Source organism: Pelobates fuscus, chromosome 7 (assembly GCF_036172605.1).
Source record: "Pelobates fuscus isolate aPelFus1 chromosome 7, aPelFus1.pri, whole genome shotgun sequence".
In the NCBI taxonomy this organism is placed as follows: domain Eukaryota; kingdom Metazoa; phylum Chordata; class Amphibia; order Anura; family Pelobatidae; genus Pelobates; species Pelobates fuscus.
The window spans coordinates 72,923,487-72,949,814 of record NC_086323.1 but is presented as its reverse complement, the minus strand read 5'-3'; the positions used below and the strand labels follow the sequence as shown (position 1 = coordinate 72,949,814).

General features: G+C 39.2%; 2 protein-coding genes across 2 annotated transcripts in view; both read right to left on the bottom strand.

The window, feature by feature from the left end:
* Positions 1 to 1,801: 1,801 nt before the first annotated feature.
* S1PR1 (sphingosine-1-phosphate receptor 1) lies at positions 1,802 to 8,091 on the bottom strand. Its single transcript, XM_063428424.1, has 2 exons — positions 7,622 to 8,091; positions 1,802 to 4,522 (listed from the first exon to the last, which is right to left on the bottom strand). The coding sequence occupies exon 2, from the start codon at positions 4,432 to 4,434 to the stop codon at positions 3,313 to 3,315; it is 1,122 nt and encodes a 373-aa protein (XP_063284494.1). The 5' UTR covers positions 4,435 to 4,522; positions 7,622 to 8,091; the 3' UTR covers positions 1,802 to 3,312.
* An 8,522-nt stretch (positions 8,092 to 16,613) lies between these two features.
* Positions 16,614 to 26,328, bottom strand: part of LOC134568680 (glyoxal reductase-like) — a 144,679-nt gene continuing 134,964 nt past the window's right edge. Inside the window, exon 8 of the mRNA XM_063427335.1 lies at positions 16,614 to 18,334. Coding sequence (XP_063283405.1) covers positions 18,233 to 18,334 — 102 coding nt within the window. The 3' untranslated portion in view covers positions 16,614 to 18,232. The remainder of the gene's footprint in view (positions 18,335 to 26,328) is intronic.

Sequence of the window (26,328 nt, the reverse complement as noted above, 5' to 3'; positions counted from 1 at the left end):
GAAGGGAGAGGAACATTAAAGGGAATGGGGGTGCACTAAGACAGGCAAGGTGGGAGAGGAACACTAATGGACATAGAGGGGATGAAAGAGGAACATAGGGGGGCCTGAGTGGGGAGAAAGACACACAGAGGGACATGAGGGTGAGAAAGTTCACAGAGGGGCTGGGAATGAAAGCGACACACAGAAGAGCCTGGGTGTGGAAGTACAAGGGAACTGGGGATGAAAGAGACACAGAGGGGCAGGAGAAGAATTAAAAAAAGAGACACAGGGAGTCTGGGGGAGATAGACAGGCTGGTGGTGAAAGAGAAACACACAAACGAGCTGGTAAGAGTAAATGACACAAAGGGACTGGGAGAGAAGGAGACACACAAGGGGGCTGGGGGAGTAAGATGCACAAAGGGGGGTTGTAAGGGATACACAAGGGAGGTGTAAGACACACAATGGGAAAAAATAAGGGATAAGATACACTAAAGGGGGTAAGACATTTTACAAAGGGGGGGATAAAAACAAAAGGTGGGTTAAGGGGCACACAGGTGAAGATGATTTTGGGTGGGTGGAGGGGTGGGGTGCCAAAATCATCTTCGCCTGTGTACTAAAAATCCTTGCACCGGTCCTGATTCTAGCCGTCTGCTTTATATTAGATTGGACAAGTAAATAATTTTCTTTCTTTTTTTCATCTTCTAAAAGCGTTGTATGCTAAGTAGGGTTGCTCTACCACAACATCCCGTTGTGAACATTCATTGGCACGAAGTAAGTGTTTGTTGAATGCTAAAGTGTTTAAAATTGTTTAACTACTGCTTAAGATGTATGTGAATGTGTTCGCTCCTCTCTAGAGATTTCCTGTCTTGTTATTCTAGTGCAGATGGTATTTCCTGAAACTTCCCGATGTCCTGAATCTCTCATTCCAGCCATATGAGGAAGTATTTTTTATGGAAGGGCGTGATTTCTCCATCCGTACAAGTGACGTCTTCTAAAAGAATTAATGAGTGAGACACAAACACGGATTTACTTATAAAAAAAAATAATCAGTTTTATTAAAGGTTTAAATTTTAAATACAAATTCACTATGTGCAAATTCAACAAAGAAAAGTCAGGAACATTTTAAATACTAAATAAAAAAAAATTAATTGCACTGATAAAAAAAAGAAAAAATACTACAAAAAGGTGACAAGTAGAAATAGTCGTGTTTCACAAATAGCGACTAGAAACCATTTGCAAAAAACAACAATTTGCGTTTAGAACAACACAGCTTTGCAACCACAAAGAAATGGGTTTCCCAGTTTCTTTGGGTTTAATTAATAACACTTTGTTTTCTCTATTACATTCACAGATAGTTGCATTATTGCCAAAAAGTTACTGATAGCTGCATTGCTTGCCAGTTTGGTCAATTTCAGACCACCCCTTCCACTCCAATCCCATATCCCAAGCTAAAAAACTTGGCACACCTTTTCTGTTTATGCTTACCCATAATGGAACAATGCTATACCAGAAGGTGCCACGTTCTTTAAGCTTGGCAGTGCCAGTAAGTAAATAAGTGCCAAAACAAGTGCCTGGAAAATTGTGGCTGCCATTGATAAAGGCCAAATATTTGAAAGTTGCTTGAAAATATATCAAAACAAAACACAAAATAAAATTTTGCAACAAACATCTTTTCGAAGATAATCAGTATCCTCGTGTAACCTCAGTTATTAGAAACAGATCAGCTTTGCCCATCGTTTCTAAAACTATTCTCTGTAAGAAAATGCTTCTGACTCTCACATTCTGCAACACTGATCACCTCTTAATCCAGCTCGTTGCAAGCTTTTTCAAATGGAATATTTTATTGTAAGATTGTATGGCCCAATGGCAGCTGTTAAAAGAGAATGTTGTAAAAATGTGTTTGGCAGCAATGCATTGCAACAGGAGATTTACATTAAAGTCTGTTCAAAAAAAGTGTCTCATCAATAAAAAAACATAAATAAATAAATTCATCTCTGCAATTCTCACCACTGGGGCGTTAGGTTGCCTAATTAATTGGTTAATTAATTTTACTGAATTAACCGTGTTATTTCTAGATAGCTAGTTATAGGAAAGCTTTCTTTTAGACCAGTTTAATAAAGATTCATTCCACTTTACGTACTAGGATCATTTTTAAAATGTTCTATAAGTAGCAAAAATGCTTAATGATGGGTGCTACAGTTTAAGAGTTGTAGGGTACCATGGGAGATGGCACCTAATATCATCTAGAAGAACTCGAATTGCCTGGATATGGACTTTATCAGATAAAAAAAAAAAATCTTTGCTGGCTTTAACAAAAATAACTTGCTTAAAGTTTGGGAAGTGCTTACTCATGTGAGAAAAAAAATAATCATGTTCCTATGTTTTGTTAGAGTATTTTATATTTTACATATAGAAGAGGAATATGGGAGGTGGAGAGATTCTTTCACTGGAGTGAAGGCTCTCCTCTTTATAAATTATTCTGCTTAATGATTTTTCCATCAGTTCTACCATAATGAATTCAATCATAAGTAGATACATAGAGGGAATTACATTTATAGCATGGGGCAAATGAAAGATAGCAAATCTAATTATTTTATTCAAATACAATAGTTGTGTGGTTTAGTTTATCTTAATTACTCTTGGCCAGATATAATTTATTATCCCATGTCAACGTATGTTTACTCTATGAAGAACCTACAAAAATATGTAATACATGTGGGCCAGGAAACTAATCTACCTTCTACTTGGTTGTGACCCATTGAGGTTCCAAGTTCTAACTTTCAGTAACTACCATCTGCTCTAAAGCCGCAAGCCATTTCTTTTACAGATATCAGTGAATACTCTTCTATAGGAACAAAATAGAGAATGTTGACCCACGGATTAAAGGAGAACCCATATTTTCGTTACATCTTTCCAAGAAAGTCATATTCTATAAGTCAGTATATAAATGCTGTATCCTAGTGGCTTTGGGTAAGTGATGCTAAGCAAATCACATTAAAGAGCCGCACATAGGATTGGGCGTATTTTCACTCCCACACCAAAGCACCTCAAATTGTCTGTGTAAATATTTTTTTTTAAATCCCCATTCCATCCAAGCACGTGCTCTCAGACCCTTAGACCAATTGTTCCATGAGTAACAACAACAGTCTTTATAGTTCCACTACTCATTATCAGATCTTCCTTGAGGTGCTTTGCATCTCCACTCAGAACTAATGCTATCTTTTCTGGAATCAAAATGCCCATGCATTATCCAGATTACGAAGGAGATGATTTTTCCCTTTATGTTCTTGCAATACTGCAACAAGGTATATCCAATTTCAGTCTTCACAAGTCCTAGGAAGAAGAGGTCACATTTCCAGAAGACATAAGGGTCACAGGGTATTCCCCTTCATCCTTCTGCGGGTGGGAAGAATTATCTGACTTACTCCTGCTGAACTCCATTCCTGTAATAATGGGCTTTTTGACTTTTGCTCCACTGTTAAAAACTGGGCATTGACAGCAACAGGCCATTTTTAGGAAAGCCCTTCTCATCTCTCTGTTAGTAAGAGTGTAGATAATAGGGTTTGTTGCAGAATTGAGAACTGCAAGAGACAAAAAGTACTCGGCTTTGAACAAAACAGGGCAAGCTCTAACCTTACATCCAAAATCAAGCAAGAGAAAGATGAAGAGAGGGGACCAACAGAGAATAAATGCACTGAGGACAATAATGACTGTTTTGAGTAATGCCATGGACTTTTCCGAGCTCCTGCTGGTTCTGGCAAAGTTCCTCCTAAAGGTTAGGCTCCTGCTGCGTGTTCTTACCAAGAAATAAATTCTGGCATACAGAACCACAATAGCCATTAAAAGAATGCAGAAAACAGTTGTGCAGAAGAGAATGTAATGTTTATGATATAATGGAAGTACAGTTGAGCAGTAATCCATGTCAGGAATGCAATTCCAACCCATGATGGGCAGAAAACCAAGAAACAGAGATAAAAGCCAACAAATACTGATGAGGCCAAAGGACCTAGAGCTTTTGCTGCCATTGTGCGGTTTCATTTTTAACATTGTAATGTAGCGTTCAATGGCGATGGCTAGGAGGCTGAACACTGAAGCAGAGAGGGCCACAAACATACTCCCTTCTCGTACCAACCATTGAACTGGTGTAAGGTTGTAAGTGTTTGATCCAGAGAGCAGAATGTTGGCAGTGTAAGCCGCTCCAGCCAGGAGATCCGAGAGAGCCAAGTTGCCAATGAAATAGTACATGGGTCGATGAAACTTCTTGGTTCTCCAGATGGTAAGAAGAACCAGGATATTCTCGAGCACGATGAAGCAGCAGATGATAATGAAGATTATGGATGATAACTTGATGTCATTATTTAAATTGCTTTTATATTTCCCTGTGTAGTTGTAATGTCTGACGATGATGTCGTGGTTGTAATAACTCTTTTTGGTAGGAAACATGGTTGGAGTCATGGTTGCTGTAGTTCCACCAGATGGTCTCTAGATGGTGTGCTTTTGTAAAGAAAATGGGCCAAGGTACCAGCGCGAAATGTAATTCTTTCTAAAACAAAGAAAATGACATATTAAAATTGATTTATTTGTGTTTATTTTAATTTCAAAGGAATATTTCCTTTTTTTTTTTTTTTTTTTTTTAAACAAGATGTACATGAGAGTGGTGTTATTGCAACACATATTTTAATAACCCTCTTATAGGTATTTTAGTTCAAAATTATAACAACATTTATCATTTAATGCACCTCTAAAATTGAACAAAGTGTATAAGAGGGATGAGCTACTATTTGCTGTCCAAACCTCTGGCACTCAATATATTATACTGCATGGGTACCAGATTAACAAAATGGAAAACTGACAGTAAGTCAGCCAAAGGATAAATACGTGTGTTAGCTCCCCATTTCACCCCCTTCCCTTACGTTTTAGCGTTGTTCAAGCGTTCACTCTTTGTTAGAAGCACACTAGAAAGCTTTATGTCTTACACTGTTTTCAGTAGGGGTGTGAAATCAGTCAATGTACATTTCTCTCCAGGAAACTGCATGGGGTAAGTGTTTTGCGCAAGGTATGTTCTGAACATCCAGTAAAAGAAATGTCTTGTACTGGAAAGGAGGAAATTAGCGTAGCATGGACAAGGTACATCAGTTTGGTGATACATGAAATTCTGTAATGTATACCAGAACTCATAGCGGAGCAAAAACATATACTCTGTAGAAACAGGGTGACAAGACATGATATGAGAGCAAGTTATGTAGATTATGTCTTTTTTGCATTCCTTAGTTATTAACTACCAACTGTCACTCAAATACATGTTCAAGGAGCCACAAAAGGCAGCTAAGAGTTATGGGAGTTGCAATCCTACTACAGCTTATGGTCTATTTTTCTTAATACACATTATTACATTTATTCATTGAACTAATGTAACTGATCCCAAGCTTACTAAATATATACTTTCTTATATACTTCAAGTGAGAATGTTGATTCTGACTCAGGTACAAAGATGGTATTCTATGTATGGGGCCCTTAACTCCCATGGTGCCAGTCAGCTATCATTGTAGATGAGCATCATAGGAGTTGCAGTTGATACCAGGAGATGTCTTAAAATGTACTTTTTTCACATTTTATGGAAGGCGGGTTGCAAGTGGATTACACTAATAAAACATTTTTTATTGATTTTTTTTATTTCTTAATAATTCACAGCAGTGTGCATACCGGGTTTGATTATTTGTTTAGAATAATCTGGAGATGTGGAATTTGACAACTGGACAAGAGAAAGAATTACACACAAATATGTACAATTGAAAATTTAGAGAGTTTGAAGATTATGCACAGTATCCATTGCCTATATTCAATTGGTTGGTTATTATGACCCTTTTATATATCTGAAATGCAATGTTTGTAAAACAGGAATGGGCAAAATGCTGATTACCATCTTTTGTAGGACAATAACTTCTGCGATGTCCGAGGTTGACAAAGAATTGTGTCAGATGTGGTTAAAATAACAGCTGGGTGCGAGTCCTTTGGTCACCCCTAGTCTGCAACATAGGCACAGCACTAAAATACAGTCTGCTGTAGGAACAACTCAATTTCCAGATTCAAGTGTACAAAACAATTGTAAAACTTGCTCGTTTCTAAGTACACCACTTCCTAAAATTGTTATCGAGAAAACAGGATTCTAACCTTAAAATTAGGATATCCAATAAATGTGTCCTAAAGATAAAGGTATAAATATCTTCCATTGTGAGCAAGTTCTCCTTTCTCCATTCTGAACAAGGAGAGGATGTCATGGCTGTGACAGGATACATTGTCATTGTGTATATTTTCTAAAAAAAATCTTGGTTTAGCGAAAAATCGAAAGTTCTTTATTTTTTATTTACTAAAACGTGAAATGAGGTAAAGTAAAACCTGAATTAAAATAAACACAAAAACAAAAACGACCAAGTTATGAATATAGAATGTTGAAATGGTTTTCGATTCACCACAAATCAGTTTTGTGAAAAAAAAAAAAGATCAAAATCCGATTTTCCAATTAGAATTTAGAACATAAGCAAGAATGGTAACTTGCAATTATCGGTGGACCACAAGTCCCACCATCCCATATGGATAATGAGAACTGATGACAGACAAATGGTGCAAAAGAAAATGACATGAAAGAGGAAAAGGGGCCCGTTAGCATGCGATACACTTGTTATTCGTTAAGATAAATAAATACGCTCTCCCAGTCATAGCAAGAAACCGACAAACCGCAAACCTGTACAGAAACAGGCATTTTATTATCTAATCAGTGAAAGAAAATCAAGTGCAAGCTTCACAGAATACTGCATCACTAACGGTCTACACATTTTACAATGGCATTGCAATATAGAATTTTAAAGGTCCAAGGAGCATGATACAAAAACAACTTTGGAGCAGAGGCTCCTGACCCACAGAGCTTACACTCGAAGTCAGTGATTGCACCTTTGGAACCCAAATGGTGGAGGGCTGTGCTGCCCATTCAGCTGGCTGAGCATCGTGGGAAATACGGTCATCTACAGCTGGAGTACCAAAGGTTAAGATTCATTACTCTAGATGAGATGGACAATATGGTCTAGACTAGTGCTTTTAGTATTTAGGGATTACCCTATTCTGTTCCATAGGGGATATCATAAAAGAAAACTGGGCAGATTGTTGAAGCGTTTGTAGCACAAAACAGATGCCATGACCTGCAACAGAGTGGGTTAAACAAAGTATATATGGGGAATTTACTATAATCTAAAACGTGTAAAACTCACAAAACTGGTGTAAAAGATTACAACTTGAACAGTCCTGCAAGTGATATCCACGATAGCTTATTAAAATACATTAACCACCTATATGACAGTTGTTTCAAAAATTTAATACATCTCTATCCACTCGCATCTACAGTAAATAACCTATTTTTCACTTAAAATCTGCAGAAGGTTAAAATAGAAACACAGCGTCCTCTGTTATCCCCCACCCAAATTTTAATTTCACATTTGTAGCGCATCTTTTAATAAAATTAGTCTTATGTCCTATACCTACAATACACTGCATTCTCAATTAATTTTTTTTCTCTATATTCATAACAGTGCTTACTTCTATATAAAAAATAGCAAAAATGTCATTAAGTCAGTGGCTACATTTTTCTTACCCAGGTCAATGTATTTTTGTGGTCGATGTAACCACAGGCTACCCAGTCCACAAAATTCCTCTGTCTTCTAACCAGCCAATTCGCTTCCAGTTTTAAAGAACCATATTCCGTATTTAAACTTTTATATAGCAGGCAGTCTGGGTTTAGATCCTCGTGTCCCTGGATTCCACACAGTTTCCAGATGTGATTTTTTTTTTCTGAATTCCCACGTATTTCCAGTACAGTGTAAAATGAGTAATCAATTAACACAGGCACAGACTGATGCTACTCCTTTCACCTTCATTCCCTGACTCTCAATGAATGGCCTGAAAGTTCAGTCTAAACCCCGTGCTCCTCCCTCCTCCCTCCTCTCATAGCTTGCTGGTCCTTTTTCAGAAGCTAACGTGACAATGAGACACAGCATTCTTTGCAAGAATTCCTGCTACAAGCAATACATGGCACACAGCTCCCTAGATGGCCCACATTCTCTCTGCTCATTTAAACTAATTGCCCCATATTTACATTCTAAATAGGGTGCGTTTTTTGTATATATTAAATGAACATTAAATACTATTGTCTTTCCAAGGATGTTGGAAAGGCACAATGAAGATTTGAACACGAATGCTAAAATGTAGCACTGAGTTAAAATTGTTCTTCCTTTAAGGTTTTGGAACCCACCTCCAAAAATGACTCAGCTATTATAAAACAAGTAATAAGATCTGGCCCTTTCACTTACATTAAAAAAAATTGCCGCTTTACTGTGCATCTGACTTTCAAAAATGAAATTTGACTTGTTCTGTGAAGTCTTTAAAATGAAGTTCTAGGACAGTGATGGCGAACCTTTTTGAGACCGAGCGCCCAAACCGCAATACATGCCAACTTTTTTTACTTCGAAGTGCCAAAATGGCAATTAAACCTGAATGCTGAGGTTTAAGTTTAGAAAAAACAACTCGTACAGTTGTCCGAACTAATTATTAACATCTTCTGTTTTAAAAGAAGAACACAACAGAGTTTAATGATACACATTTTAAATAATGATATAAATAGATAAAATTAAGCTTAGATTTCTTAGTATCTCCAACAAATGCAATACATACACACAGAGAACCATATGTGTATCTACTGAATTAGAGTTCCAATTAGGCAGTGTAGGCACCTTCCTACAGGTGCATGTCCAGTAGAGGGCAATTGTTTTCAGCAATAATAATGTATCTTTAAGCTGCACATGCTCTAAACACCATGTATCTTTAACCCTATATTTCCTCCTCCCTAAACAAAACCCTTGCTTAGTCCCACATTTAATTACTAAGGACCTAAACCTGAAAAAAACAAAACATTTACCTAAAAGGGTACACTATAGTCACCAAAACAACTACAGCTTAATGTAGTTTTCTTGTGTCTGTAGCCTGTCCCTGCAGGCTATTTAATGTAAACACTGTCATTTCAGAGAAAAAAGGCAGTGTGTGCATTGCTCCCAAGGACACCTCCAGTGGCCACTCCTCAGATGGCCACTAGAGGTGTTCCTGGGTCAGTGCTGCACGGTGAACAGCACTGACATTCAGGGTGTTGCTGAACTTTCCCCATAGAGATGCATTGATTCAATTCATCTCTATGAGGAGATGCTCATTAGCCAGGGAAGCATTTGGCTCTGCCCTGGCCCGTCTCCTTGGCTGAGATAATCAGAATTGACTATTTTAGCATATCCATTGGTTTCCTACGATTTCATCCAAGGGCGCAGATCAGGACAGGGCCAGCGCCAGCAGACCCATTCAGCCCTAGAATAAAGTTAAGTAAACTATATTTTTAAAGGGAATAAAGAGGGCAGCCACCTAAATAGTTCGTTTAACACTATAAGGTCAGGAATACACATTTGTGTTCCTGACCCTATAGTGTTTCTTTAATAAAGCGGTTTTGTTGTGTAGATCATTCCCCTGCAGCCTCACTGCTTAATTCTCTGCCATTTCAGAGTTGAATCAGTATATTTACGCAGCCCTAGCCACACCTCCCTGCATGTGACTTATATAGCCTTCCCAAACACTTCATGTAAAGAGTCATCTTATGTTTCCATTTCCTTTATTGCAAATGCTGTTTAATTTAAAATTTCTCATCTCCTGCTCTGTTGTTGGCTTGCTAGACCTTGCAGGAGCCTCCTGAGTGTAATTCAAGTTCAATTTACAGAACAGGAGATAAAACTTCCAAAGCAAGTTAACCCCATCTGCTTGAAAATGAGACCATTTTGTTTTCATGCAGGCTGTGTCTGTCACAGCCAGAGGTGTGGCTAGGGCTGCTTAAACAGAAATATAGTGATTTAACTTCTAAATGGCAGAAAATTGAGCAGTGCGACGTCAGAGACATGATATATATGCCAAAACTGCTTCATTAAGCTAAAGTTGTTTTGATGCCTATATTGTCCCTTTAAGCTAAAGTTGTTTTGGTGACTTTAGTATCCTTTTATTGTTAGGCTTAAAGGGAAACTCCAGTGCCAGAAAAACGATCCGTTTTTCTGGCACTGGAGGGTCCCTCTCCCTCCCACCCACCAATCCCCGGTTACTGAAGGGGTGAAAACCCCTTCAGTGACTTACCTGGGACAGCGGCGATGTCCCTCGCCGCTGTCTCCGCCTCCGCGACGCTCCTCCTAGTGATTACGTCGGCCGGTGGGCGAGACTAATCTCGCTCACCGGCCGAGGAGACCTAATGCGCATGCGCGGAAATTCCGCACATGCGCATTACGTCTCCCCATAGGAAAGCATTGAAAAATCATTTCAATGCTTTCCTATGGGGTTTTGAGTGACGCTGGAGGTCCTCACACAGCGTGAGGACGTCCAGCGACGCTCTAGCACAGGAAACCTGTGCTAGAACCCAGGAAGTGACCTCTAGTGGCTGTCTAATAGACAGCCACTAGAGGTGGAGTTAACCCTGCAATGTAAATATTGCAGTTAATGAAAAACTGCAATAATTACACTTGCAGGGTTAAGGGTAGTGGGAGTTGGCACCCAGACCACTCCAATGAGCAGAAGTGGTCTGGGTGCCTGGAGTGTCCCTTTAACTCCTCTTAAAAAAACTAAACAACTTATTTACCCAATATTAAATTAATTTCAACTGCAACCCTAAGCACTTCTTATACTACAAATGCAACCCTAGTGAAGCTTTTAAATCCTCTTAAACTAAACATCCTATGTCAACAAACTCTGATGTTAGCCCCTCACACACCCTAAACCCTCCTTTACCCTAACCACTTCTAACATTATCTGTAACCCTGTACACATTTACACAGCTGCAAACAGTCACTATATTCACAGATGCAAATACAATACATTATAAGCAGAAATATACACACAGATATGTACCTATGCATGTTTTCAAATAGGTAAATATTTATATTTATATTGTTGTTATGCCTGCAATTTCCAGGCATTTCCAGTTACATTTATTAATCCCACTTTATTTGCATTTTTTTTTAAATGGTGTATTGATAAGGTGCAACAGTGAATTACGTGCAATTATAAAGAGCTGCCAAGTAGACTGAATTTCCTTTTTCAATTCAACATAAAATGCAGCTTTTAAAAGTGTCTTAGGCACACATCTTGAGCAAAATGCAAATAAATGTGATATAAATCAGCTAAAGTGTCAGTGCATGTAGACAGGTATTTGCTTACCTTAAAGGAGCACTATAGTGCCAGGAAAACAAACTCGTTTTACTGGCACTATAGGGTCATTAGGTCCCCCCCACCCTGAGGGCCCCCCTCCCGCTGAGCTGAATGGGTTAAAACCCCTTCAGCCACTTACCTTTCTCCAGCGCCAGGCTCCCTCTGTGCTGGGGAACTCTCCTCCCTCTGCCGATGTCAGATCCGAATGTGCATGCGTGGCAAGAGCCGCGCGCGCATTCAAACAGCACATAGGAAAGCATTACTCAATGCTTTCCTATGCACGTCCATCTTCTTCTTACTGTGATTTTCACATTGAGAATGGCGGAAGCGCCTCTAGCCGCTGTCAGTGAGACAGCCACTAGAGGCTGGATTAACCCTCAGTGAAACAGCAATTTCTCTGAAACTGCTATGTTTTCACCTGCAGGGTTAAAACTAGAGGGACCTGGCACCCAGACCACTTAATTGAGCTGAAGTGGTCTGGTTGCATATAGTGGCCCTTTAAGGTTCAGTATACTGATTACCTAAAGGTTCACTATATTTAAAATTGGCAGGGCACACAAAAAAAGCAATAGGTGAAAATAACTGACTGAGTTAATAAATTGCACCAAAAAATCAAAAACATTTATCAAAAATTAAACGGAAAAGTGTCAATGACACTTTGATAAATTGTAGGTCCCCATCGTAAGGGAAATGCCTTAGGTATCCCCTTGTAATTTATTCAGCCCCCTTTGGCATAGAATAACAGAAAGCACTGATCACCACCTCTTTTTTTAATTACAATGTGTTTTAATGGGTAAAAAAGATCTATTTCATTTGTTACAGTGATAATATAATAATATGCTGTATCTACATATTATCAATGAGTTCATTCTCCATCTGCTGCTAGAGGGGCCACTTACTGTACAAACAAACACCAAGATGTCTCTATGTGTACAGTGAGCTATTGATGCGGTATAACATCCAACATCTGCATCACACACTCTTCTTCATATCCTCACATCTTCCTGGAACAGATTATTATGTCTAGTTTGTCAGTCAACCTTGTTATTATGAGACAGAATTTTGCTTGTGAGGGGATATAAGAAGGAAGTTTCTCCAATAAATGAAATCTTCCACTACCACCCGGTCCAAACAAGTCAAAGAAAATACACATTTACAAAAAGAGTCTAGGAGTCCCAGAGGTTTTACTTACGTGGTGTAAACTGGAAAAAATTATAAACATTTTATTTGGAATTCACAAGAGATACTCATATCTAGATGTGTTACAGCAGGGTGTCAAACTGTATCTTCTCACATGTTGGAATAAAACTCATATAATTCTCATCCAGCCTACAGATCACAGAGAATTATGGCAGCTTTAATTCTGCAAGAGTTGATGGGAAGTCAGACATGTCTGGAGAACTGCATGTAATATGACAAAAAAACACTCAGAACTTTCAAATCTGAAAAATGTATTCCTACCAGTTACATGAAGACGTTGCCATTTCATTTATATTATAAATGTTCACAATTCTGTAGTGGTTACAAAACCAAAATGCCATGTACTATTGACATTGCAGTCTGGCTTTCCATATGCTCGGCCTTCATTGTGCGATCTACAGTGAGGAATTACAGGTCAGATCAAGAATAATAAACTCCACACACATTTACATAATGACACATGATGAGTGATTACATCTGTAAGCCATATAGATGAGAAGAAAACACACCAGTTTTCTTGTTCAACAAGCGCACACACAATTGCTGTCTGCCATTTTAAACAGTGTTAATAAATAGATCTTATACTGTTTGTGTAACCACAAGGTGTGTCTTTAATAATAGAGCACCCACTTTCCCATTAGAATCAGTACTTCGAACACAACCAGAATAGACTGCACAATCATCCTGATTGGTGTGTTCAGTATGTGTTTTAATTTCTTTTTATAATCCTGTTATTATTACTTATTGTAATCACTGCATGCTTTCATTTGTCAAAAAAAACCCCATATGATTATCAATTTAAAAGGACAGTCCAGTCGGTCACCGTAACCCCCATGCTGCAGTGTTTAAGGTGCCTGGGCAATCCCTTAGGGTAGTGACAATGTATGGTGCAATGGTCTTTTACACCAAAACAGTTAAGAATATATTTTTTCTTTTGTCCTCAATTCAGATACTTATGTACATGCAGCTATTTAGTAGCATTTACTATTTACTGGTAAATGTTAAGTCAGATGACAGATCCTCATTCACGCACGCGTAAATTCAAACATATTTGCCAGCCTCCAAAGCATCAGGGGAAACTCGAGTTCATTCATAAATTAGATCCTTGTAAGTGCATGTGAAAAATTGTGGCTTTTATTGTTGTAAATATACCATTTGATAATTCCGCTGTAGAGATTCTAAACATTGTAGAGGATGCTAGCACGTAACACTAATTAAAGGTGAGTGTTAAAGTACACTCACAAAGGTACAAGAATAAGTATGCATAATTAATACTCTGTGGTTCTTATGATGCCTGATGTGGTTCTCGACCAGACGATATTAAAACGATGGTGTAAGGAAAAAAAAAACAACTACAATAGTATAATTCAGTATAAAGTAAAAAAAAAAAAAAAAAATTATTAAGAATAACACTCAAAAATGCAGGAAAAACAAGATACTGTCATCTTCCCCGACTCGTCTCAACAATCTATTTGAGTACCCGTTGTAGTGAATCTATAATAAAATTGACAGATGTAATACAAATGCTAAGGTGCGAGAGAAAGGATTATTTGTACCCTTGACTTTTCATTCCAAGGAAGTTTGTACAGATGAAAGCACACATAGGACTTTTATTTGTTTGTACTTGTTTTTAACTGTCTAGTGTCATCCTATAGACTGTAAGTTCGTTTGAGCAGGGTCCTCTTCAAACCATTGTTACTGTAAGTTTTCTTGTAATTGTCCTATTTATAGTTAAATCCCCCCTCTAGTAATATTGTAAAGCGCTACGGAATCTGTTGGCGCTTTATAAATGGCAATAATCATAATGTATTTCAGTACAGACTCACTACGAAACAACGGAAAGTTGATGTTTTAGATTTTGGATGCCCTTTTTTTAAAATTACACTTGTGAGTGTTATTCTTAATAAATACTTTTAGTACTTTTTACAAAAACACACTATTGTGGTCATTCTATTCCTCTCACAAAGTATTTATGGCTTCTGATGGGGGAGCTATTGAAGACCCCTAAAAAAATAAGGCATAATAAGAACCATGGAGTTATGGTAATAGCATACTTATTCTTTAAATGTAAAGAAAAAAAGTGTAATTTTACATTTATTTTGTTCACTTTTTATATATTGTGTTTTCTTTGACATTTTTGTTCAAAATTTTGTTTTTCTGAAAATTACGCAAAAGCAGTCAAACTGTGGCAGCTAAATTTAGCAAATTGGTTTTCAGTTCATTAAATGTTACTCTACAGTAAGTGACTTTAACAGTTTGTAAGTACACAGCTCAAAATATTTATAATACCATGTTCATTCAAAGACCACTTACCTTGAGTGCTAGAAATAAAGATGTGCAATATCAGTCATGTGTTTAATTCAAGTCACCTTTTATTTATTTATTTATTTTGTTTAATTGAAATATTTATTCATATGAGATGCCAAAGCCAGACAGCTGGGGGTTTATTTACTAAACTGTATATTCTCAGTGCCATCCTTAGGACTTTAGGCGCCCTGTGCGAAAAATCTTAACAGCGCCCCCTCCCTCACGCGGTCATACCCCTTTATCCATGTATCCATGTATAGTGTTTGTCAATAGGTGTGTAGTGTTTGTATATGGGATTTATTAAATTAATAATTATTTAAAAACAAAAATGTATTTCCCCTTCCCTGTTGTTACCTTGCATGGAGGGAGGCATGCTGATCTCTGATGGTCCCCTGTGCTGGAAATCTGGTCGGCGCCTCCACCCGGTGCAGGCCATCAGTAACTGTCTGCCACTTACAGAGTCAGAGCTTTCACGTGGTAATCCGCAGCAACACTCTGACTGGCCGGAGGTCGGAAGACAGCCACATATTGCATTTGGTATGACAGAGCTCCGCTGTAATAAATCTCATAATAATAGGAGGTAGTGAGTGTGGTGTCTGTGTGTAGTAGGCGTGATGGGTGTGTGATATATATGGTATGTGTAGGCTGTCTTTAATATTTGTAATGGTTGTATTGTCTGTGTGTAATATATGTGTGTATTGGATGTGTGTGATATTTGTGCAGAGTCACATGTACACAGTCCCAGGTAGCCACAAACACAAAGTTACAAGTTACCGGTCATACACACACACACACACACACACACACAGGTACTGGAAGTCACACACAGTCACAGGCAGACAGTCATACATAGCGTTACAGACAGACAAACAGACACGCACACACACAGTTAAAGGCAGTCACACACAGTTGCAGGCAGTCACACAGCCATTTGCAGGCAGTCATACACAGTTACAGAGAGACACACATATATACACAGTTACAGACAGACTGTCACCTCTTTCCATTATGGGCTGGAGGAGGAAGCAGGGGCACAGTTGAGTAGGGTTGGGGTGCAAGGTAGTGTGGAGGTGGGTGGGGGAGCAGGGGGCACAGTGAAGGAAGGTGGGGAAACAGGGGTAGTGTAGTGGTAGGTGGGGGAGCAGGGGCACAGTGGAGGAGGATGGGGAATCAGGGGCACAGTGGAGGAGGGTGGGGAGCAGCGCTAGTGTAGTAGTAGGTGGTAGAGCAGGAGCAAAGTGGTGGCAGATGGAGGAGCAGGAGATGTGTAGTGGTAGGTGGGGGAGCAGGGGGCACAGTGGTGGTAGGTGGGGAGCAGTGGGCACAGTGGTGGTAGGTGCGGGAACAGGGGGCAAAGTGGTGGTAGCTGGGAGAGCAGGGGGCACAGTGGTGGTAGCTGGGGGAGAAGTAGGCACACTGGTGGTAGCTTGGGGAGCAGGGGGCACAGTGGTGGTAGCACGGGGAGCAGGGGAACAGTGGGTTGGTGGGGGAGCAGAGGGGAAAGTGTAACGGAGTCAGAGAGCAGGGTCTTCTCCCTGCCTCCCCTCACTTGCCAGGCAGAGGGTTCAACCGCATTTAGCACCGCACCTGCCTGCAGTTTAACCCCGCCCCAACCTGCTGCCCCTTTGTCCTCACTGATAGACCCGAGTGGAGGATAATAAAGTCCTCCTCCCGGGTGCCACCAGGCCACGCTACACAGCGCAACGTGTATTATAGGAGTACTCTAAGTACCCCTCAGAGATGTCACTCGGGGCATGTGTGGGCTGTGTCGGCCGCATGGCGCCCCCTACTGCCATGGCGCCTTGTGTGGTCGCACAGCTTGCACATAACCCTAAGGCCAGCCCTGTTTATCCTAAAGATAGAGTGATTTGCATAGGCCAATAGAGCCCAGTTTGAAAATAGCCTCACTTTTATTATTTTAACTTGAACTTCCTTCTTAAATCTTTCTTAAGCGTAGTTTAGAAAATAAAACCCCTAAATTATATGAATTGAAGGCCATCGTCTTATGTGTTGCGTGCAAGGATTTCTTTGCAGGAAACAGAAAAACAAAGTGACATGAAACTCTTTAAGTGTCAACACATCAAAAAAATAGGATGTTTTCTTACAGAACAGCTAAATAAGAGACAAAGCCAAATATCAAACAGTATGACTTGTAAACATAATTTGTCCTAAATCGTTACATTTTACATTCCACACAAATGTCTCCATTATCAACTTACAAGGCACAAGTATAATAAATGAGGTGCAGTTGTGGGGACAGAGATTGGAAAGAACAAAATCAACACCAATCTACACAACGTAAAGGGGAACTGGCATTTCTCTGGAAATTACACAATTGAATGAAACAGTGAAAATCACAATAACTTGTATTAACTTTTATTTCAATGTGATGTTTGTAGTTCACTTTTAAATGTATATTATATATTTAGAAAAATTATTTCACAATCTAGTTCAGTCCAGTCTAGGTTTTACATTGCAGGGTTAAGGAGAGAGGGACTCTGCACCCAGGCCATTTCAGATGAGATAAAGTGGTCTGGGTGACTATAGTGTCCCTTTAAATTTAAAAAATAAACATAATATTACCAATCATGGGAAGTAACACTTTCCCTGTCATTGCATTGCAATAAAGGACATATTACTGACATATTATGTTACTTACTGATATTGCTTAGTAATTTTTTAGGGACACTCCAAATCCCTAAAGTACTTCAGCTTGCTTGTGGTGATTCAGGAGAAATTGGCACTTTTATGAATAGATTAAGGGAAATTTGGGAACACCCCATAGATATCAAGCTGACTGCAATGAAGCTCCTTGGTTCAATGCACTTGAATGATTGTTTAAGCAAAATGTAGCAACTTCCATAGGGTAGCAATAGTCAATTTTCTACTGGGTGATCGGCGCATTTGCAACAATCGCTGTTTTTGCACTAATTTTCACCAAAAAGGGACGTAGGACCGTCTACTCTGGACAGGGCTGAGCACACCAAGAGAGCAAAGGAACACTTCAAAGATTAAAACAGAGTATGCGTTTTAACCATGGAGTGTCCCTTTGAGTAAAATTAGCTAAACTGGAAATAAAACTCAACTTTGTTATTTTTCTTGCTCAGCTATTTTGGCTTTAAGTTTCAGGGTTATTTACTAAAGGGAGACTTTTAGGAAATGTAAGGTAAATTTCAAAATTGAGGCCAAAGTAGCCACACTCAGAGCATAGTTGACTTTTAATTTTTCCATTTCACTTTGAAGTCTCAACAATTCTCACTTTACTAAATAACCTTGTTTGTCAACCTTCCACAATTCCCAATTCAATTAATAAATCTACCAGTGAAGAAATGCATGATTGATAAAGCAACAGGTTCTCAAGGGTCCACGTGTCACTTTAACTTTTGTGCTGTCCAGTAGCCTTGCAGTAAAGTGCACCATTGAACTGTTTTCCAGTGAAAGTATCCATTCTGAACAAGTTTTCCAGTTGTGTCTTCATTCACCCTCTCCACAAAGGATATGTCAGATGGATAAGTTTTCGGTTACTATGCAGAGAAGATATACATTCCATGTCTTTCTGTTCCAAGTGGAAGTCAAATACCTGTAAAAATAGAGCAGCAAGGATTACATCTACACTGCCAATAAAGCATACAAAGAATTAACGACTGACAATAGTAACACTTTGCACCAAGCTGTCTTTGATATAAACAAGCCACAGAACAATTACAATTACAATAACATAAATATCAGGGCTTCCGTGAATTGGGGGACGTAAGTGTGGTAATTTCTAGATTAGCTTGTTTTTCTCTTACAATCCATCAAGATAGCTTTGTTTTTATTTTGTTATTTTTTTGGAGCAGTTGTAAACTTTAGACCAGTGGTTCCCAAACTGTGTGCCTTAAACTGTGTGATCTTATGATTGTAGCACCGGGAACCGTGCATCCCTTTCCCCGGCCGGCTCTGCAGGACCAGAGGGGAGATCAGAGATCTCCCTCTCCGGCCCGCTAGCGGTGTTATGCTGGCAGCTGACAGGGGAGGGAGGGAGAGAGGATCCCGGGAGAGTTTTAACCTGCATCTCTGTCAGGTTCTCCTCTCGCAAGCTCGGAGCATTGCCACGGTTACCACAGCAACGCTCCAACTCTCGCAAGAGTGAACACTAGCAGCTCCTGAGGCTGCTAGAGTTCACTCTCACCACCAGGACCACTAGGGATTCCCCACCGGACCACCAGGGATTGCAGGAAATGTTCCCCTTCCCAGGCAAAGGTAAGCAGGGAGGGGTGATATGAAAAGTATTATTTTTAATAAAAAAAAAATATATATATATATTTATGAATTTGCCCTCCCATCCCCGCAGACCCCACACCACACAATAACTCCCCCCATAGACACACACACACCCTGCCCCTAAACACAAACGTAATGCCCCCCATATACACAATTGCCCCTCCTATACGCACACACAGTGTCCCCCATGCACAAACACATTACCCCTATACACACAATTGCATCCCCCCACACACACACACTGCCTCTCCATACACACAAACTGAAACCCTCAAACACACTGTACCCCTCACACACTGCCCCACATACATTGTATCCATCATACAACCTTCCCTACACACACACACACTACTGCCCCTATCCCCTTCTACAGCCTTCTTAAACAGTTTTACTACTTACCCTGGGAGGGCACTATGGCACTAGTAGCACCATAACCACTACGAAGTGCTGTAGTGGTTATTGCGCTTGGATTGTTTCTTTAAATAACCTACCAGTGCCCCTCCCAAGATTAGGTTCTGGATCTGCGCTTGAACGGCAAGCATTTCTGCCAAACAGAAGCCCAGTATATTCAGCTGCGCTGTACATATATACAACCTAGACATTTTTTACTTGGGGCGCCTTGGAAATATAATAAAATATTAAGAGCGCCTTGAACCTAAAAAGTTTGAGAACCACTGTAACTATTATTCAACATCACACACCATAAATTCAGGAATAGGAGTTATTGAGTATAGTCTATTCCCTATGCACCATGCATATCAATGTTTAATGCAACTAAGGCAACATATATCATTTCCTATTCAATAGCATTAACTCCTGAAATTTAACCGACACATAAGTAGCCCTTGGCAATTTCAGAACTACCCTGTAGGGAATATTAATCACAGTTTTCTAATTGATTTAATATATTTCCTAAGCCAGGAAGTGTTGTAATAGAGCTTGCAATGCTTTCTCTTACATATTGTGACTCATCCTAAACTCTTAGGACCAAAGCCTGCCTTATTATGTATTGGCAATTCTACATCTTGGTCACAAATGAAAACACTAGCTGTGTGACAACACTCTTAAAGATATTATTGCAAAGAAATACACCATGTTAATAAATAGTAATCTGATCTGTGAAACCTGTACAAGATTCAACACTCAGTGTTTGAGTAACACTGCATCAAAATTCCTGGTAAGTGAAGGGGATAGTCAATGTTTCACTACTACTGCATCAAAAGAACATATACAAAATGTTCCATTAGTCTAACCTTTTACCCCCACATGTACTTCCAGATTCATCTCTGCAGTCTGCAGGAGAAGTCGGGTGTCACTGCCCACTCCTGGAGCTGAGAACCAATGTCCATCTGGAACATAATGTGTTACCTATACAGATGTCACCTATTAGAATCATCAATACTTTTGGTTGCCTGTAAACTTCAACCTGTGACATGAATTAAAACCCATGTTTTTTTTTTTTTCCAATAACCTCACAACTATCAATATAAAGATCATGATGCAAGATGAAAATCAGAAAATGTTATTACGCAGTTACCAACACTGGATTATAATTAACCCTAAAATTAGAAATTGTGTAGAATTTTAAGGCCAAAGTTGAAGAGCTGCAAAATAGTGGAGTCATACATTTATAGACCTTTGTGGTAAATTACTGTCCTGTCCAACAATATCCATGAATGATCTATAACATATTAAAGTGTTTGAGAAATAATATTTTAAAGACGTGTGTCGCATATTTCACTCCTCAGAGAATGCAATGGTACATCCCAACATATATTTAGACTAATATTAGGATATTGTCGTTGGAGTAGAGTTTAGTATTTACTTTTATTGTGTAGAAATACTGCAATACATTTGTTTTAGCTTATTTTCATTTTTTCCCCCCTAAAGTTTGTAAGTATAATTTAATTTACATTTGACATTTACGAGATTTTTTATGAAATTGAATGATCATCTTTAAGAGTGATATATTTGTGATTTAGGATTGGATAACTAATTAACCTTGTTAATCACAAGACTAGAACAGAATAGTTGTGTTTCTTTTCTACATTAATGTATGTAGGTGAGGGCAAAATCAATGCAAAAAAAAAAAACCCATTCAATTATCTTTTTCTAACACAAAAGCTTTTTGTGTTATATTCTTGGTATGTTACCATATCTTAGCATGTTTACTTCTTGAAAGCCTACCCTATTAATTACTCAAGACATTTAACATGGATGACCAGAACTACAAATCACGTGATGGTTTGCTAGTGACATACTTCTACACCTTGACCTGCCTCCCCTTCCTCTCCAGTGTAGAGAAACATCTGAATTCTAACCAAACATAGGGCTATCTTGGCAATGGTAAATACAATTTAATTCTGTAGTCTCTAATCTAAATCTTCAGATCACAGTGACATGTAATGTTTCTGCACAGCTTCTGCAAACGAACTGAAAAATGACATGTTCTACATGTGCAGGACAGAGTTGGGTCATCTGTCCTGGAGAACACAGCTGCCAACTATGCCACAAGTCAGCAAAACTACAAAACAGGACAGAAAAGAAAACAGACTATAGAGTAGTACGTATAGCCTTTGATAGCACAAAAGCACAGCATTGGCTGGATTACGTCGAACAAGCACATACAACCAAAATTGCAGAATGTATTTATTTAAAGACTATGTTTTGGGATCAGCATACAATGATAGTGCAAGCCCCATGGTTTCATTGGTCTGGCTCTAATCCAGCAGAACAGGAGTTAACTTGTACATTGTGTGTCTCCAGACAGGAAGCAATGCCCTCGTCACTCCGTCACTCTGTGTGCCCCCTCCCTTCCACTCTTTGTTTATATTTCAGACTTTCCTGGCACATTGTGTGTTTTTGTGATGAGTACTTTCGAGATAACGTTCCTCACATGGTGATTTTTCCATAATAACTATATTTCTACACGGACACAAACATTTTGCCACTGTATCAGAAGAGAACACAAAGATCTATTTGTGTATGCTGTGGTTTCTCTCAGCAGTTGATTAGGCAATTAGGCAAGCTCACTATTAATTATGCTAACAATTTTCAGTAAAGGCCTTTGTAATTAAGAAGCAGGTTCCAACCTCTATCAATCTTCAGCCACCCGCAGACTGCTTAACTCCATGCATACACAGGCTAACCTATAGGGACAATATAGTTAGCAGAACCATTACAGCTTAATGTAGTGTTTCTGGTGTCTATAGCCTGTCCCTGCAGTGTTAGCACTGTAAACATTGCCTTTTCAGAGTGCTGCACAATCCAGTGCAGCACTCCCTAGAGAGATGTGCAATAGTCTCCCAATGCTTTAATGTGGGAAAGCATTGGATTGGCTGAGATCATCAAGACTGATGATCTCAGCCATGGAGGCAGAGCCAGCAGCAGTCAGTCCGCGTGGCGTGGTAGAAAATGTGAGTAAAATCACCTTTTTACTGCACAGAGGGGGCCAGTCATCCACTTCAGTACCACTTCAGTACTATAGTGTCAGGAATACAAGTTTTTAATTTCTCAGGATAGCATTTAGCTTCTGGCTTTTGAAGCCTTCTGTTTTAAACCAGCGATCTCTGTGACTGCTACCATCATGGGCTTTGCAGATAGGGTACGCTGTACCCATTTAAAAATGAACTTAGTTTCCTGAGTTATAAAATAGTTTGAAGAATGAGATCTAGCTATAGAAAAGCTAAAAGTGGTGAAAAAAAGCTTTGTCTGCCATACCTCCCGACATTTCTAATATATAGACACAGGCCAGGAGCATGACTGTCCTGAGACATTTTAGGTGACTTACTAATAATTAATGGAACTAAAATGCCATTTAGAACAAGAACAATGTGTCTTATTTACACCGATTTATTTCTAATCACTTTTATTGTAGTTTAAAGACATATTACTGTACTATAGCTGTGAAGCTCTGTTATAAACTCAAACACACAAACAATATGGAGCTCCTAGAAAAGAGAGACTTTTGGGTAGAAAAGAGGGACTTTGGGGTAGAAAAGAGGGACAGAGGGATTTGGGCACAAAATATTATTTGTCCCTCCTAAATAGGAACATTTGGGAAGTATGGTCTGCACACCTGTTTGTTGGCACAATTTGCATAGCGTTAACTAGAGAATTGCCTAATGACTGGATCCCAACTATTTCTTTAATTAATTTAAATTACTAATTTTATGAATAAAAAAAAGTGATGGAATCTAGCTGCAGGATAATTCAATTTGAAAAAGTGAACTACATTATGAAGGGGGCATGTCATTAAGGGATACTTCGTGCACTTAAACAGCATTAGCTTAACAAAGCAGTTTTGGTGTATAAGTCATGCCGTTGCAGTCTCACTGCTCAGTTCTCTGCCATTTAGGAGTTAAATCACTTTGTTTATACAGCCCTAGTCACACCTCCCTAAATGTGACTTATTCCTAAATATTTCCTGTAAAAAGAGATCTAATGTTTAAACTTCCTTTATTGCAATATCTCCTGCTCTGTTTATAGCCTTGTAGATCCTGCTGGGGCCTCACATATGTGATTAAAGTTTCATCTAAAGAGCTGAAGATAAAAACATCTAAAATAAGTAATATCTTAATGAAAGTTATGTCAGCCAGAGGAGGTGTGACTAAGTCTGCATGGACAGACACAAAAGTGATTTAACTTTTTTAATCCTAAATGGCTGAGAATTAAGCAGCGAGACTGCACTCATGATCAATACACCCAAACTGCTTATTTTATGTGTCACACAAATAAAGAGTTTTTTTTATATAGGCAACATAATTTGAAAGTTTCTGCTTTTTGCTTTTATCAAGACTGTGGAAATCCATCCTTGACAGTCTAGTTATGAATGGAATACATTTCTCTAACGATCATCAAAATCTGAAGAGCTCAATTTAAGCCCACCTATGGGCTTTGGTTAGATTCAACAGGTAACTGGACTTTGGACCATCATTTCAGAGCAAAATTTGAATACAACATGTAGCGGAGCTGCAATATTAAATCCCAAGATCTCCGCTGGTATAGAAGGTAATCCAAAGTAAAGCGCTGGAAAAGAAGGCAATATCCCAAATCCCCCAGTAACCGGACGAAACACAGTTCAGGGAGTCAACTGACAATTTTATTCACGGCTCCAGGAGTCAACTGACAATTTTATTCACGGCTGTTAGCCTAGGCATGCTCTCTATTCTAAAACCCACAAAAACATTTTTACACCAGGTTAACACAGCTATTTCAGACAACCTTTAAATGTTCTGCAATATGACCTAATATGGCTAGGTTTGCCACACAACATATGCTGGATAGTGACTTGACCAGCAATTAAAGAAAATGCAGAAAAAGAAAATGCTATAAAGTATGCTCGGACGGTTGTGGTCGGAAAAAAACAAAACACTAAAAAGTTCCTACACTCTGGGGTGAAATTTAACGATGTCCAGCTGTTGTTGGGCACAGATTTTCATTAATCCCTAATATACTAAAATGTTCAGCTCTAGATTACAATATGCATAAAATTACACATAATAAACAATAAAACTGATACACACAAATTATTACTTTCACATCTCACCTCACCTCTATTTTCAAGTCACACTAGAACCGCATATACATCTCTGTTTCCAATGTGCTAAAATAATTCGACTGAATAGTGTTACACACGAGATTTTATCGTTTTGCAACTAGTCCCAATACAGAAGAATTGTTGAATTGCAACAAGCTGTAGTTCCTCTGTAGAGACCTTCAATTTTACATAGATGTAGCGATTAATGGGTTTTGAAAATAATTTATATTAAAGAATTTCTTCTCTCCTAATCATTACTTTGATATTTTATAAATATGAAGAATTATAAATAAAACATGGTGATGTAGAATTATTAAAAACCTGTATTGAACACCTGTGTTGAATTTTTGCACTAACTCCATTTTAAACTACGGTACATTACATGACAGAATTTCCTAACAACATTTAGTGTAATGAATAGAGACTGTATTTTCTATAAAGACATGACTAACCCCGGAATTATTGAATCTCCTGTAACATGCAACAAAGTATAGCCAAGGCCATGGGAAGCTGGCCTAATGGAATGTTCTATTCATAAAAAGAACCCTGAACCTGACCACGAGTCTGACATCACTAACTACGCAAAATGACGCCCAAGACCCCCTTCCCACCGAGTAAGCCTCGTGCTGGGTAAGATGGCGCTTGAGCCATCTGTCCACACCCGTGTCCAGAACAATACCACCTCCCGGTGGGAGGACACCTAGCTAACCACTTAGTTCTTGAGCCAATTAATAATATTGATGGGTGGACATTGACATAGCCACTTAACATTTAATCCAATTAATGATGTTTATTTACTGATATCTTGATATTCAATGATGATGTAATTTTTCTCTTATAAGGGTCTGCGAGCCCGCTTTTAATCAGATGCTATTACATTTTCTCGAAGTTATTTTAACCTGAACTCCGTGTGTCAGTGTGAATTTACTTCTGCGTATACGCAATTTAATCATCTCAGATTTGGACAGGAACAGATAGATATTTAAACATATTTGTTTATTTCTAAATTAATCTACATAAATTTGGCGCATCCAACGTGGGGCACCGGGCTATGGCCTCTGGCCGGTAAGCCGTCCTAAGGAAGACGCTGTTGGACGGAGGAATCCGGGGGGAAGGAAAGGAGATTGATCACCTCCCTGTACACGGTAGAGACTACTGCAGAGCCTATCCGGTATGTTCCAGCCCCTTTGATTGACCCGTCCACGTGTCTGTGACTGCTACCGGGAGGACATCAAGCACAGGTAATATCTTGCCCGGTGTCTTGTTGTTACCCACCTGTTTACCTGCATTTAGTCTATCTGTTGCCTGGGTGTGTTGGTATTGGTCTGTCTTTAGCTTAAGTGCCCGGGTAGAGTGTTTATCTGTGTACCCCTTTTGGGTTAAAGGGGGGTGGACCTGGGGGTGTGTGCCTGGGGTCCTCTGTTGCCTGTTTACTCCTTTTAGGAGCCACGTGGCTGTGGCTGTAGGGAAAAAGGGGGGTGGACCTGTGGAAGTTTTCCTGGGGGTCTTCTTTGCCTGTTTACCTCTTTTAGGTGCTGGGTAGCTGCAGCAGTAAGGAAAAAGAGGTTGGTGGAATCTGTGGAGGGGTGTAGACTCATTGCTTCCTGGGGATTCCCCATGGTGTCACTTTGATAGCCTAGCTAGCCTCATTGTGCACATAGCTCTGCTTGCAGAGAGGTGGTACCCTCCAGCTTCGAGCGCTGAGGCTGGTGGCATTCCAATTTTTATTTGTGGTGCGTGGATTCGGGCAGGCATTGCTGTCTCCATCACCA